Source organism: Pygocentrus nattereri, chromosome 14 (genome assembly GCF_015220715.1).
Source record: "Pygocentrus nattereri isolate fPygNat1 chromosome 14, fPygNat1.pri, whole genome shotgun sequence".
NCBI classification, from domain to species: Eukaryota; Metazoa; Chordata; class Actinopteri; order Characiformes; family Serrasalmidae; genus Pygocentrus; species Pygocentrus nattereri.
Genome location: NC_051224.1, coordinates 12,148,652 through 12,162,500, shown reverse-complemented (window position 1 = coordinate 12,162,500; position 13,849 = coordinate 12,148,652). Strand labels below are relative to the sequence as shown.

At 40.3% G+C, this 13,849-nt stretch overlaps 1 protein-coding gene across 1 annotated transcript in view; it reads right to left on the bottom strand.

Moving 5' to 3' along the window:
* The window catches only part of kctd13 (potassium channel tetramerization domain containing 13), a 14,261-nt gene extending 1,908 nt beyond the window's left edge, over positions 1 to 12,353 (bottom strand). The window contains exons 1-7 of the mRNA XM_017681768.1: positions 12,195 to 12,353; positions 11,286 to 11,570; positions 7,876 to 8,045; positions 5,324 to 5,413; positions 5,132 to 5,184; positions 152 to 347; positions 1 to 9 (exon numbers count right to left, since the gene is read on the bottom strand). The exon at positions 1 to 9 is cut by the window's left edge and continues 1,908 nt beyond it. Coding sequence (XP_017537257.1) covers positions 1 to 9; positions 152 to 347; positions 5,132 to 5,184; positions 5,324 to 5,413; positions 7,876 to 8,045; positions 11,286 to 11,535 — 768 coding nt within the window. The 5' untranslated portion in view covers positions 11,536 to 11,570; positions 12,195 to 12,353. The remainder of the gene's footprint in view (positions 10 to 151; positions 348 to 5,131; positions 5,185 to 5,323; positions 5,414 to 7,875; positions 8,046 to 11,285; positions 11,571 to 12,194) is intronic.
* Positions 12,354 to 13,849: the final 1,496 nt, after the last annotated feature.

The window sequence follows — 13,849 nt, the reverse complement described above, 5'->3', positions numbered from 1 at the left end:
AAACTCAACCTAGCAGTCAGAGGCAAATCACGAGTGAGAAAACAGGAATAAATGAAAAGTGCAAAAGATAAAAGAAAGCGAACAATAATATCAGCTAATTTAGAAGATACTTTCAAATGAACGCACAGGACGAACACAGTCTCTTGCTTACTTTGGTCTGTTTTTTCTCGGTGGCGTAGACAATGGAGGTACAGCAAACCTCTGCAATTTTGCGTCCATCTCCATAGAAGGACCAGCAACAGATTTCGTCTCCAAGCACATCTTTAATGAAAAGTACTCTGCCATTAAAACGTAGCCCAAGCTTATCAAACAGCTCAATGTTCTTCAGCAAGTTGTCATCAGAGTTACTGCAGGAGTGAAAAGAAAAATTCAGAAACATTATATACAGGTTTTGACACCCCTGGTCAAATTACATATTTTCTTGATTTTCTAAGTGAAAATAAGCCAACACATGTCTTTCACATATTTTAATGACCAATACTTACTTAGAAAATCAACAAAGTATGTATTTTGTTGTGAAAAAGTATTTGCCCCTTCCCAATGTCTTCTATTCTTGCACATTTGTCACACCTGAATGTTTCAGACTATTACCATCAGACTACTTTTATAAGACAAAGATAAGCCAAGTAAACACACAATGCTGGTTTTTAGATGATTTCATTTACTGAGGGAAAAAATGCAGTTCAGCACTACCTGGCCCTATATGAAAAGTAAATGGCTCTTAGTTACTTAAACAACCAGTTAACCAATTTTAACTGACAACTGGGTTCAATTTCAGTAGCCACACCCAGGCACGGTTACTGCCAGACGTGTTGAATCTAAATATCACTTAAATGGAACCTATCTGGTGATGTGAAGCAGCTAGAAGGGCTCAAAAAGCAGTAATGATAACATGTTCTAAAGAAATTCAAATACAGATGAAAAACAAAATCATTGAAATCTACCCGTGTGAAAATAGTTACAAAGCCATTGCTAAGACTCTGGGACTCCAGTGAACCGGAGACAACTTGTAACAGCAGTGAACGTTCCCAGGAGTGTCCAGCCCACTAAAGATTCACCAAGAGTGCATCGACGACTCATCCAGGAGGTCTCAAAAGAATCCAGATGAGGATCTAAAGAACTGCAGGACTCACTTGCCTCAGCTAGGGTTAATGTTCATGGGTTCACAATAAGAAAGACTCTGGGCAAAACTGGCATCCATGGGAGAGCTGCAAGGCACAATCCACATCTGACCAAAAAGAACATAAAGGCTTGTCTTGCATTTATCAGAAAGCATCTAAATGACCCCCCCCATGACTTATGGGATAATATTCTGAGGACTGATGAGCCAAACGTGGAACTTTTTGTTACACATGGTTCCTACTACATCTGGCATAAAGCCTCTTTCCACCATAAGAACATTATACCAACCGTCAAACATGGTGGTGGTGGTATGAAGGTCTGGAGCTGCTTTGCTGCAGGACCTGAATGACTTGCTATAACTGATGGAATCATGAATTCTGATCTCTATCAGAAAATCCTAAAGAAGAGTATCTGCTCCTCAGTTTATGACTTAAAGCTCACAGTTGGGTTATAGAGCAGGACAACGATCTAAAGCACACAAGCAATTATACCTTTCAACAGCTCAAAGGAAACAAAATTAAGGTTCTGAAGGGACTAAGTCAGTCCTGACTTGAAGGCAATTGAGATCCTGTGGCTGTAGCAGCTGATGCTCGAAAATCCCCCATGCAGCCGAATAAAAAGAATTCTTCAAAGAAGTGCAAAATGTCCTCACAGTAATGTTAAAGACTTAAAACAAGTTATCGCAAATGTTTGATTGCAGAGGTTACTGCCAAGGGTGGCACAACTGGTTATAAGGTTTAGGGGCAATTACTTTTCCACACAGGTGATATAGGTTTTGAACAAATCCTTATCTTTGATAAATGGAGTGATCATTTAAAGGCTGCATTTTGTGCTCACTTGTATTGTCCTTATATCAAAATGAGTTGGATGATCTGAAATTTTTAAATGTGACAAATTTGCAAAAACAGAAGAAATCTGGGGGGGAATACTTTTTCACAGCACTGTAATTTGACAAGGGGTATTCAAACTTTTGCAAACAACTGTACACAATAACAAGATTTGCAAAATATATCAGCATGTTAACATCTTAGCCCACTTTTCCAAAGTTTTGTGCCATCTTGCACACTTGCCACACTTCATGTATTTAAAAAAAACAAAAAGTGATGAACACATCTGAAAATATTTCACCAAATACCTCTCTCCTGGATTCGTATATATTAGGCACACAATTATTACATAATCAACTAATCAATATTATTTGAGAGGAATGCAAAGCTAACTGCAATCGTCTTCCACAGTTATTAGATTTAAGTTATGCTGTAAAAAACCAAAATGTGAATTGAGTGTTTGTTGGCACAAATAAATGTAAAAAAACAGAAAGCTGTTCATTGTTGCTGTCCAAAAAACAAACAAATAAAACAAAAACAAAGTACACAAAAGATTTATCTTTATTTTCATTATAAGTTTACATTAAGAAATTTTATTTCGAAGAACTCCATTCATCATGAAATTTTGAGACAATCACAATGTAAAGAACAGCTGCTCAAACCAAATGATAGAATAACTTGATACACTTGATTTTTGTATCTTTTGGACAGCAACAATCCTTATATTTATTTATATTTATATATATATATATATATATATATATATATATATACACACACACACACACACACACACACACACACACACACACACACACACACACACACACACACACACACACACACACACACACACACACTTTATTAGGTACAACAATTGCTTCAGGTACAGGTTCAATTGCTTCTTAACACAAATGGCTAATCATCATCTGATGATAGAAAGGCAACAGTAACTCAAATAACCACTTGTTACAACCGAGGAATGCAGAATGCCATCTCTGAACGTACAACACGTCGAATTTTGAAGAAGATGGGCTACAGCAGCAAAAGACCACACCGGGTACCACTCCTATCAGCTAAGAACAGGAAACGGACTACAATTCGCACGGGCTCACTGAAATTGGACAATAGAAGATTGGAAAAATGTCGCCTGGTCTGATGAGTCTCGATTTCAGTTGCGACATTCAGCTGTTAGGGTCAGAATTTGGCGTAAAACAACATGAAAGCATGGATCCATCCTGCATTGTATCAACGCTTCAGGCTGCTGGTGGTGGTGTAATGGTGTGGGGATATTTTCTTGGCACACTTTGGGCTCCTTAGTACCAAGTGAGCATCTTTTAAATGCCGCTGCCTACCTGAGTATTGTTGCTGACCATGTCCATCTCTTTATGACCACAGTGTACCCATCTTCCGATGGCTACTTCCAGCAGGATAATGCACCATATCACAAAGCTCATATCATCTCAAACTGGTTTCTTGAACATGACAATGAGTTCCCTGTACTCCAATGGCCTCCACAGTCACCAGATCTCAATCTAATAGAGCACCTTTGGGATGTGGTGGAACAGGAGATTTGCATCATAGATGTGCAGCCGACAAATCTGCAGCAACTGCGTGATGCTATCGTGTCAATACGGACCAAAATCTCGGAGGAATGTTTCCAACACCTTGTTGAAAGTATGCCACGAAGACTTAAGGCAGTCCTGCAAGCAAAAGGGGGTCCAACCTTTTACTAGCAAGGTGTACCTAATAAAGTGACCAGTGAGTAATATACACACACACACACACACACACACACACACACACAGCCAAAAGTATTCGCTCGTCTGCCTTCATACGCATATGAATGAGTGACATCCCATTCTTAATTTCTAGGGTTTATGATGTCAGCCCACCCTTTGCAACTATAACAGCTTCAACTCTTCTGGGAAGCCTTTCCACAGGATTTAGGAGTGTGTTCATGGGAATTTTTGACCATTCTTCTAGAAGGGCATTTGTGTGTTCAGACACTGATGTTGGATGAGAAGGCCTGGCTCACAGTCAAGTTCTTCCACACCAAACTCGCTCATCCAGGTCTTTGTGGACTTTGCTTTGAGCACCAGCACGCAGTCATGTTGGAACAGGAAGGGGCCATCCCCAAACTGTTCCCACAAAGTTGAGAGCATGAAATTGTCCAAAATTTCTTGGTCTGCTGAAGCATTAAGAGTTCCTTTCACTGGAACTAAGGGGCCGAGCCCAACTCCTGATAAACAACCCCACATCATAATCCTCCCTCCACCAAACTTTACTCTTGGCACAACGCAGTCAGACAGGTACTGCTCTCCTGGCAACCGCCAAACCCAGACTTGTCCATCAGATTGCCAGACGGAGAAGCGAGATTCGTCACTCTAGAGAACATGTCTCCACTGCTCTAGAGTCCAATGGCGGCGCTTTACATCACTGCATTAGATGCTTTGCATTGCACTTTGTGATATAAGGCTTAGATGCAGCTGTTCGGCCATGGAAACCCATTCTATGAAGCTCTCTACACTGTTCTTGAGCTAATCTGAAGGCCACATGAAGTTTGGAGGTCTGTAGCGATTGACTCTGCAGAATGTTGCTGACCTCCGCTGACCCTGCTTTGACAGTTGCTGTCGTTCTCAATTGCTTCCACTTTGTTATAATACCACTGACAGCTGACTGTGGAATATTTAGTAGTGAGGAAATTCCATGACTGGACTTGTTGCACAGGTGGCATCCTATCACATTACCATGCTGGAATTCACTGAGCTCCTGAGAGTGACCCATTCTTTCACAAATGTTTGTAGAAGCAGTCTGCATGGCTAGGTGCTTGGTTTTATACACCTGTGGCCATGGAAATGATTGGAACGCGTGAATTCAATGATTTGGATGAGTGAGTGAATACTTTTGGCAATATAGTTTTGCTTGACTCTCTCTTACTAGTTTCTATTACGTTAGTTACCACTAACAGTACTATTAAGTATTAATATTAAGTTTTATTACATAGCTAGCAAGTCAGGTGCTAATCAGACAATTTGACTGCTTGTTGTTTCAGTAGTTACAAAGAATGAACAGGAAAAGACAAAATCATTAAATCACATATCTATATGAGAATTATTCACCATCTACTATTTCACAATCATGACAGCCCTGGTATAAATGTATGTATGTGCTTAAAGTACCTGGTATAGGAATACTTATTGTTCCCTCTGTTGTTCTGCAATTTCACCACAGGCTGAAATGGATTGAAACAACATTTAGAAGTCATTCTTTTACAAACTCCATACTAGTACCTCCATCACCCTTAAAAGCCCCAGCGTTACAGTACTTCTTGACCACATGGGTGTCTATGTGCATCTAACAATTTCTCTCACCTTCCTACAGGTGGAAATCATCCTCTGTTCCTCCTTGGCAGAAGTAATCATAGGAATATGGCAGCCTCCCTCGTACACCTCACTACGTTTCTACATAGTTAAAAAAAACATATACAACATATCTTAAAATTATCTTAAAATCTGTAAAACAAATATTATCTTAACTGCAATAAGCAAAAATCATATATAGAAAGTCAAACAGAGCAAACAGGCACCTATTCCTTAAATCAATTACCAAACATTATTAACATAGAATTTTATAATAACACTTGTTGTATGGGGTCACTAGTAAGCTGAACAAATGTTCTGTCACACTGACATTCACCAAACACTGGAAGTACAAACAATTAATATTCTGTGTCTGAATGTTCAGCCAAAAGCCTGCATATTTTGGATTTCAGAGGAGTGAGACAAATGCTCTGAGCTCATGGGTAAAATAAAATGGGTCAAATGCAGCGAACATGAGTCATGAGACAGATGCAAAAGCCAATTTTAAGTATACTGGAACTGAACCTGAAGGCACTGCATTGTATATTCATGATCTGGTATGTCTAAAACACGAACAACAATTATTACATATGGAGTTTAAATGTATAACTTTCTCACAGAATTATGAAATAATGAAAACATAAATGTCTGTCTTGATCTTAGAATACCCAGTCAACTTTGCAAAAGAAATGTATTTAGCTACTGACCAGTAGATCTCAGGGTAGCTGTGAGAGGACATCAGCATCACAATGTATTATAACTTAGGGACTGGCATTTATTGTTATTGTTATAAATTACATCACAATATGCTTCTCTAAGCAAATTATAGATACGGCCTGTACTTCAAGAATGAAACAATTTTAAGATTTCATTTAAGAGTTGAGACAGTTCATTACAATGGGGAACATAATTTATCCTGTTTAAACTGATTTACTGTGGCACAGTATATGAAATGCTGAACAAAACATTGTGCTTAATGTATTTTAATAATATTTTTAAGTGTAGCACTACTGGGCCTTTTTTACAGCATTAAAACAGCAACAGTGTCTCATTTTAGGGATCAAGGTATTATATTTTTAAATACACTGCTTAAATACACTGCTCAAAAATAAAGGGAACACTCAAATAACACATCCTGGATCTGAATTAATTAAATATTCTCATTGAATACTTTGTTCTGTACAAAACTGAATGGAGGCCTGGCTTTGGAGTTACACACAAAATTAAAGCGGGCCAGTCCATAGCTTCAATGCCTTCATCTTGCAGGAACTGCTGACACACTCCAGCCACATGAGGTCTAGCATTGTCCTGCATTAGCAGGAACCCAGGGCCAACCGCACCAGCATATGGTCTCACAAGGGGTCTGAGGAGCTCATCTCGGTACCTAATGGCAGTCAGGCTACCTCATGGAGGGCTGTGCTGCCCTCCAAAGAAATGCCACCCCACACCATTACTGACCTACTGCCAAACCGGTCATGCTGAAGGATGTTGCAGGCAGCAGATCACTCTCCACTGCGTCTCCAGACTCTGTCACATCTGTCACATGTGCTCAGTGTGAACCTGCTTTCATCTGTGAAGAGCACAGGGTGCCAGTGGCGAATTTGCCAATGCTGGTGTTCTCTGGCAAATGCCAAGCGTCCTGCATGGTGTTGGGCTGTGAGCACAAGCCCCACCTGTGGATGTCGGGCCCTCATACCATCCTCATGGAGTCGGTTTCTAACCGTTTGTGCAGACACATGCACATTTGTGGCCTGCTGGAGGTCATTTTACAGGGCTCTGGCAGTGCTCCTCCTGTTCCTCCTTGCACAAAGGCAGAGGTAACGGTCCTGCTGCTGGGTTGTTGCCCTCCTACGGCCTCCTCCACGTCTCCTGGTGTACTGACCTGTCTCCTGGTTGCGCCTCCAGCCTCTGGACACTACGCTGACAGATACAGCAAACCTTGCCACAGCTCACATTGATGTGCCATCCTGGATGAGCTGCACTACCTAAGCCACTTGTGTGGGTTGTAGAGTCCGTCTCATGCTACCACGAGTGTGAAAGCACCACCAACATTCAAAAGTGACCAAAACATCAGCCAGAAAGCATCGGTACTGAGAAGTGGTCTGTAGTCCCCACCTGCAGAACCACTCCTTTATTGAGTGTGTCTTGCTAATTGCCATTAATTTCCACCTGTTGTCTATTCAATTTGCACAACAGCTGTGAAATTGATTGTCAATCAGTGTTGCTTCCTAAGTGGACAGTTTGATTTCACGGAAGTATTTTTTTGAGCAGTGTATGTATGTGTATTTACAACTTCACTGACTAACAAAATTGCCTGTACAATTTGATGGCACCAAGTGTTACATAAATCATTATTTCAGGCTTTACAGGACAACTTGCAGCAGCAAACACACCATACTTTAGTGTGTTCTTTTTTTCTTCATACTGAATAACTACTTCTTTCAGTTTTACAAAAATATTACAGTGCTGCTTTAAATCAGAAATTGTGGTTAATGCTGTACTTCGTCTATATCATACATAACGGTAGTGTTGAGATATGTACGGTTTTGTGCAGAAAGACTGACCTGTAGGGTGGAGAGGCAGTGTTGGATCAGACCCTGCAGTCTGTAGTACTGCGCTTCATTCAGTACTTCCTCCAGCTCCCTCTGGGTCTCGGGCAGCGGCACCGTTCCATCCCGCAGGAAGTTCAGCACCAGAGGAAAATGGCGCCCACATCTGTCCAGCACCACCCAGCCTGTGGACACAGACGATGCTCTGTGAGCTCTGACCTTGATTTGGTTAGTCCGTCTCATTGGTGTACATTTCTATTTGCCCAAAAGCTTAACTTCAGAATCAACAACAGCAGTACCAAACCACAGGACACACTGAGCTTTTTTAAGCAGACAGCTACTTAAAATTTTTCTAATTTTTTTGACGCCTATCCGGCCATCATTAACTGTTAACCAACAAGCATAAAATCAAGGATGCAATCAATCCATCAAAATATCAATTAGAAAATGGATAGTTTCAGTTCTGAGCCAAGCAAACATGCAAAGGTAGTACATTATTATATCTGGGCTTTTATCATTACAAAAAAGTGGTCTCAAACAACAGTATTTTGTTGAACAGTATTTTACTGGAAATTAAATAACTCTAGAAAAGTGCACTTCATAAAGAAAAGGCAGGGTGACTGTGCAGCTTAAGCATGTAATTAAATGATGATTGAAGGAAAACCGTATGTGCAATCAAAAATTAGACGGAAAATTCAGAACGCACAGTTAAACTCTACAAACCTGCTGCCTTATAATGCTAGTCTAGATCCTGAGAATATTATAATCACTGCAGATAGGCTGGAATCATTTACATTACTTCAAGAAAATGAACTACTTAAAACTATCTCTTCCGCAAAATCATCTACCTGTATTTTAGACCCGATTCCTACACGTTTACTCAAGGAAATTTTACCAGAAATGACTAAGCCTATTCTGTCAATGATAAACTCCTCTCTTAGTCTTGCATATATCCCAAAAACTTTTCAACTTGCAGTAATTAGATCGCTGATTAAGAAATCTAACCTCGATCCCTGCAATTTATCAAATTATAGACCCATCTCGAATCTCCCCTTTATATCTAAGATCTTGAAAAAAGTGGTAGCAAAACAATTAACCTCTTATTTGCATAGGAATCAACTATTTGAAAAATTTCAGTCTGGTTTTATGCCACATCACAGTACAGAAACAGTATTAGTAAAAATTTTAAATGATCTTTTATTATTCTCTGACAAAGGAAATGTGTCTCTGCTAGTTCTTCTTGATCTCAGTGCAGCATTTGACACAACAGACTACACTATCTTACTAGATAGACTGGAAAACCTTGCAGGGATAAGAGGAATAGCTCTTTCCTGGTTCAGGTCCTGCCTCACTGATCGCTATCAGTTCGTTAATGTAAAGGGTGAATCATCGGTCCTTGCAAAAGTAAAGTATGGTGTTCCACAAGGCTCTGTTTTAGGACCTATATTATTCACAATATATATGTTACCATTGGGCACCATTATCAGTAAACACAGCATAAACTTCCACTGCTATGCTTATGACACATATCAAGCGAACTGGGTGATAAACCTAAAAAGAGTAAACTTCTCTTACTTAACTCAGATAAAACAGAGGTCCTACTTCTTGGTCCAAAAGCAGCTACAAACAAACTGTCTAACTTAAACTTGACAATTTCTCAGTTTCATCGAGCTCATCTGTTAAAAATCTTGGTGCCGTGATAGACCCTGATCTGTCCTTCAATGCACATATAACTAATATCACTAGAACAGCCTTCCTGCATCTCCTCAATATTGCTAAATTAAGAAATGCATTATCTCTACAGGATGCAGAAAAACCAGTCCATGCTTTTATTACTTCAAGGCTAGATTACTGTTATGCCCTGTTGTCTGGATGTCCCAGCAAAAGCGTCAACAAGCTTCAGCTAGTTCAGAACGCTGCAGCCAGAGTCCTCACAAGAACCAGAAAATTTGACCATATTAGCCCAGTTTTATCAGCCCTGCACTGGTTACCAGTTAAATTTCGCATTGACTATAAAATTCTATTACTGACCTATAAAGCTCTAAACGGACTTGCCCCTCAGTACTTGAGTGAACTTCTCTCCTACTATGAATCATCACGCCTACTTAGATCACAAGGTACTGGCTTACTACTGGTACCTAGAATTAATAAAGTTACATCAGGGGGGAGAGCTTTCTCATACAAAGCCCCCCCCCAGCTCTGGAATAATCTTCCTGTTATTGTTCAGGACTCAGACACAGCCTCAGTCTTTAAGTCTAGGCTAAAAACCTTACTCTAGTCAAGCCTTTGGTAATTAGTCTTCCCTGTCAGATCTAGACCTGCCAGAGTCTCTGCTGCTCTGTTATACTGCAATCTGTGATCAGTCACTGAACTGATTCTGTGTTTTCTTCCTTTATTTGCCGAGTTGAACAGCTGTCCACCCTGTGCGTCTGATGCTGTTGGCCCTTCTGCCTTACTCGGGTGCCACTGCTCACCAGCCATCGGCTTGACCACCGCTGTTGCTGCTGCTGCATAATCATAAACTAAACAAATTAGCCACTGCTTTCTTTACCCCCTTCCACTTTGTTCTATAATACTTCATAGTAACAATGTTTGCTATCCAGTGTCGACCAGAGGAGGATGGGTTCCCCTTCTGAGTCTTGGTTCCTCTCAAGGTTATTTCCTCTTCTAGGGAGTTTTTCCTTGCCACTGTTGCCACTGGCTTGCTCATGGGGGCTTGGACCCGGATTTTTCTTTTCTTTTCTTTTTGTAATACTGATTGTTCTGTAAAGCTGCTTTGTGACATCACCTGTTGTAAAAAGCGCTATATAAATAAACTTTGCTTGCTATACAAGCACATCATTCCCATTCAGACCAAACATTCCAGAATTGGAACAGTGTAGATCTCTTGAAAACTGTGAGCTAAATCAGTAGACAAAATCTGACACAAAAGAAAGAAAAGGAAGAAGAAAAAGAATAAACCACTAGATAACAGAAGTGTTGCACATTTCTTTGCAATGCAAAATCATTAATGATGTTTTAAATGGAGAGCATTAATCAAACAATTGTTTAATCAAGTAACCCTTAACTGACAAATAATTAATTACATCCCTAGTTGCACAGCAAATTACTATTTCTTTAAACGTGTAAATTTAAATTGCACCTGAAAGAAAAAGAATCAAATTGTAGTCAAGGGTATGGGCAACTTAAGTAATGTATAACCTTGCTCGCTCATGTTCAGAGAGGAAACACGACTAAATTGGTTAAATGTGACTGGATCACACTATTATCAACCTAGATTACTTCTAATATAGTATTAGGAAATGTTTATGCTTCATTCTGTCTTTTATACAACACTTAACTCTAAAGTAAGCATTTTCATTCAGTTTCTGAACACACTGTATATTCTTAACCATCCTCTTGAACACACTAGCATACTCACTCACCTTCTGAGTCTATGGTGACTTCTGTGCTTCCATCACACATACTCCTGAGCAGGTTGTCCTCCTTGCTGAGGGTCTGGACTGTGGTGTAATGGAGGGAACCACCCACATTCAACTTGACATACTTGCTACCAGCCAGACCTCCTCCAATCTTCTGCTCAGGACCGTGGCTGGGGCTGGGACTGGGGTTGGGGGATGGAGGCACAGGGCTGGGCTCTGACACCACTCTTCCACTGGAGGCTTCGGCAGACATGTGGGAAACGCAGTCGAACACCTCTAATGTACTGTCTAGAAAGCAACAGAACAAGTTAATCATCTTCGAATTCTTCAAGAGGTTATAACTTCAAAGCCGACAGTGGGAGTGATAAAAATGCACACTGGGTGACGTGTGATGCGGCTATTCTTAGTGAGCTGAGTACAGGTACATATAACACGCCTCTGGGCGCAGATAACTCCAGTATAATAAAGCGAACCCCGAGGCAGGCATGACCATAACTTAGCTAGCTAAGTTAGATGTATCCTGTATCATTTTTTCAAGTCCTAGCTATACCGTAATTGAAAATTAGAGCACTACCGCTGGCTATATAAAGGGAATTAGGCCAGCGCGAACGGCTAGACGTGACAGATCTTACTTAGCCAGCCAGCTAATCCGCACAAGAAGGAGTGAGCTAACGCTAGTTTCTTGACAGCTTGACAAAAAAAACAGAATCACTGAACTGTCGAGACAATTCACAGTGTTCACACCTCTGGTTAATGTGAGAGCAGCGGCACTTCTGGTGACAAAGACAGCTATGCGCTAATTAGCAAGCTAGCTAACGGCATCGTCTAACGTTAGCCAGCTAAGTTAGCGTTCAATACGTGAGTATGATATTTACTCCGGAGTCATTATGGGAGAACTAAACGGATACTCACCAGGCCGAACAGAAGAGTGGTTGACCTGAAGCCCAAATGTAACGTCAACAGCACACGATAGTTTATATTAAGAGTACTCGAGGCTTAATTCCATATAACTTTACCACCAAATCATTTTCCGTCTTATCTCCAGCCTTCACCCACTACTTTCTTCCTCTCGAGCACTTCCCCCTTCTGGAGCGAAACGGCCAGTTGATTGGTCCAAACGTACGTCAATCACACATTATACCACCGCCTCTCCCTCCACATGTGCGAAGTGATTGGACGCGCAGGCTCCCTGTGCCTGAAATCGCCCAATCATCGCAGGTTGTTTAAATAGGTCAGTGTTTTGTTTTCGCTGCTCTGAAATGCTCGTCATAAAACTGGCTTTATAAATGTAGTGCATGGCGAATCGACGATGATGTGATTAAACTTGTAATGAGTAACGCAGCCTAATCCGACGGGTCGCCGCGATCATAATCCTTTACGGAGCGTACGAAGTGCTCTGTGAAAGCCTCCTTGTGCTCGTCTATGGGTACATTTTGCTGTGACTTAAAAATAACAGTGATTATTTTTCTTAATATGTCTGATCACAGTCCTACAAGAAATAATCTGCTCCGAACTGTCTGCAGTTTATACATTTATACTAATTATACATTCATTCAAATAAGAAATTGAGTGTTATGATGCTTGCAGTATTTTAAAATGTTCTATAAATATGATGAAACAGACGCTGTAAATTGTTATTTTTCTCAACTCTTAACATGATTGGGATATATAAAATATAGAGTATCGGACATATTTCAGAAATTAGAGACAGATTACACTTTATTAGATACATCTAACTTGTTTCTACGCTCATTGTCCATTTTATATGCTCCACTGTTGCTCCACTGTTGTTAGCCCCTTTCACCCTGTTCTTGACCACCCTGTCAGGACCGCCACAGACCAGGTGTTTTTTGGGTGGTGGATCATTCTCAGCACTGTAATGACAGTGACATGATGGTGGTGTGTTAGAGTGTGTAAGTAGATCAGACACAGCAGTGCTGCTGGAGTTTTTGAACACCTCAGTGTCACTGCTGGACTGAGAATAGCCCACCAACCAAAAATATCCAGCAAACAGCGTACTTTAGTCCTCAGGAACACAAACTGTGGAGCAACAAACTTTACAGCTACGTGATGGAACAACAAGGTAGAAGTGTCTAACATAGTGGACAGTGAGTGGACAGTGTTTAAAAATATATAGGATGTATAGGGGGTGCTGGAGCCTATCCCAGCTGTCATTAGGCAAAAGGCAGGATACATACACAGGTTGCCAGTCCATCGCAGGGCATATATATATATATATAGGAAAGTAAAAGCAAGGATGTATTTAAATGCAAGAACAGCATGAATAAAGTAACAATAACAACAGTTTTTCCATGTGTCTCATTAAAATACGTTGTACATTTTTTGTGTATTCTGTATACTTTACCTTGCTATGACACTGTAATATGTCATTTTACCATTTTACTGAGTTATCATGACAACTACTATTATGGTATGTAATGTCTACTGTGACTTGTTTATGGCATGGTTATATCATTGTTATGTAGCAAGGTTTAAGTGAAGAATCACTATTGCTAATAATGACTGAATAGACTTAGGATGGTACCATCAGTATTCAGTCATCACTA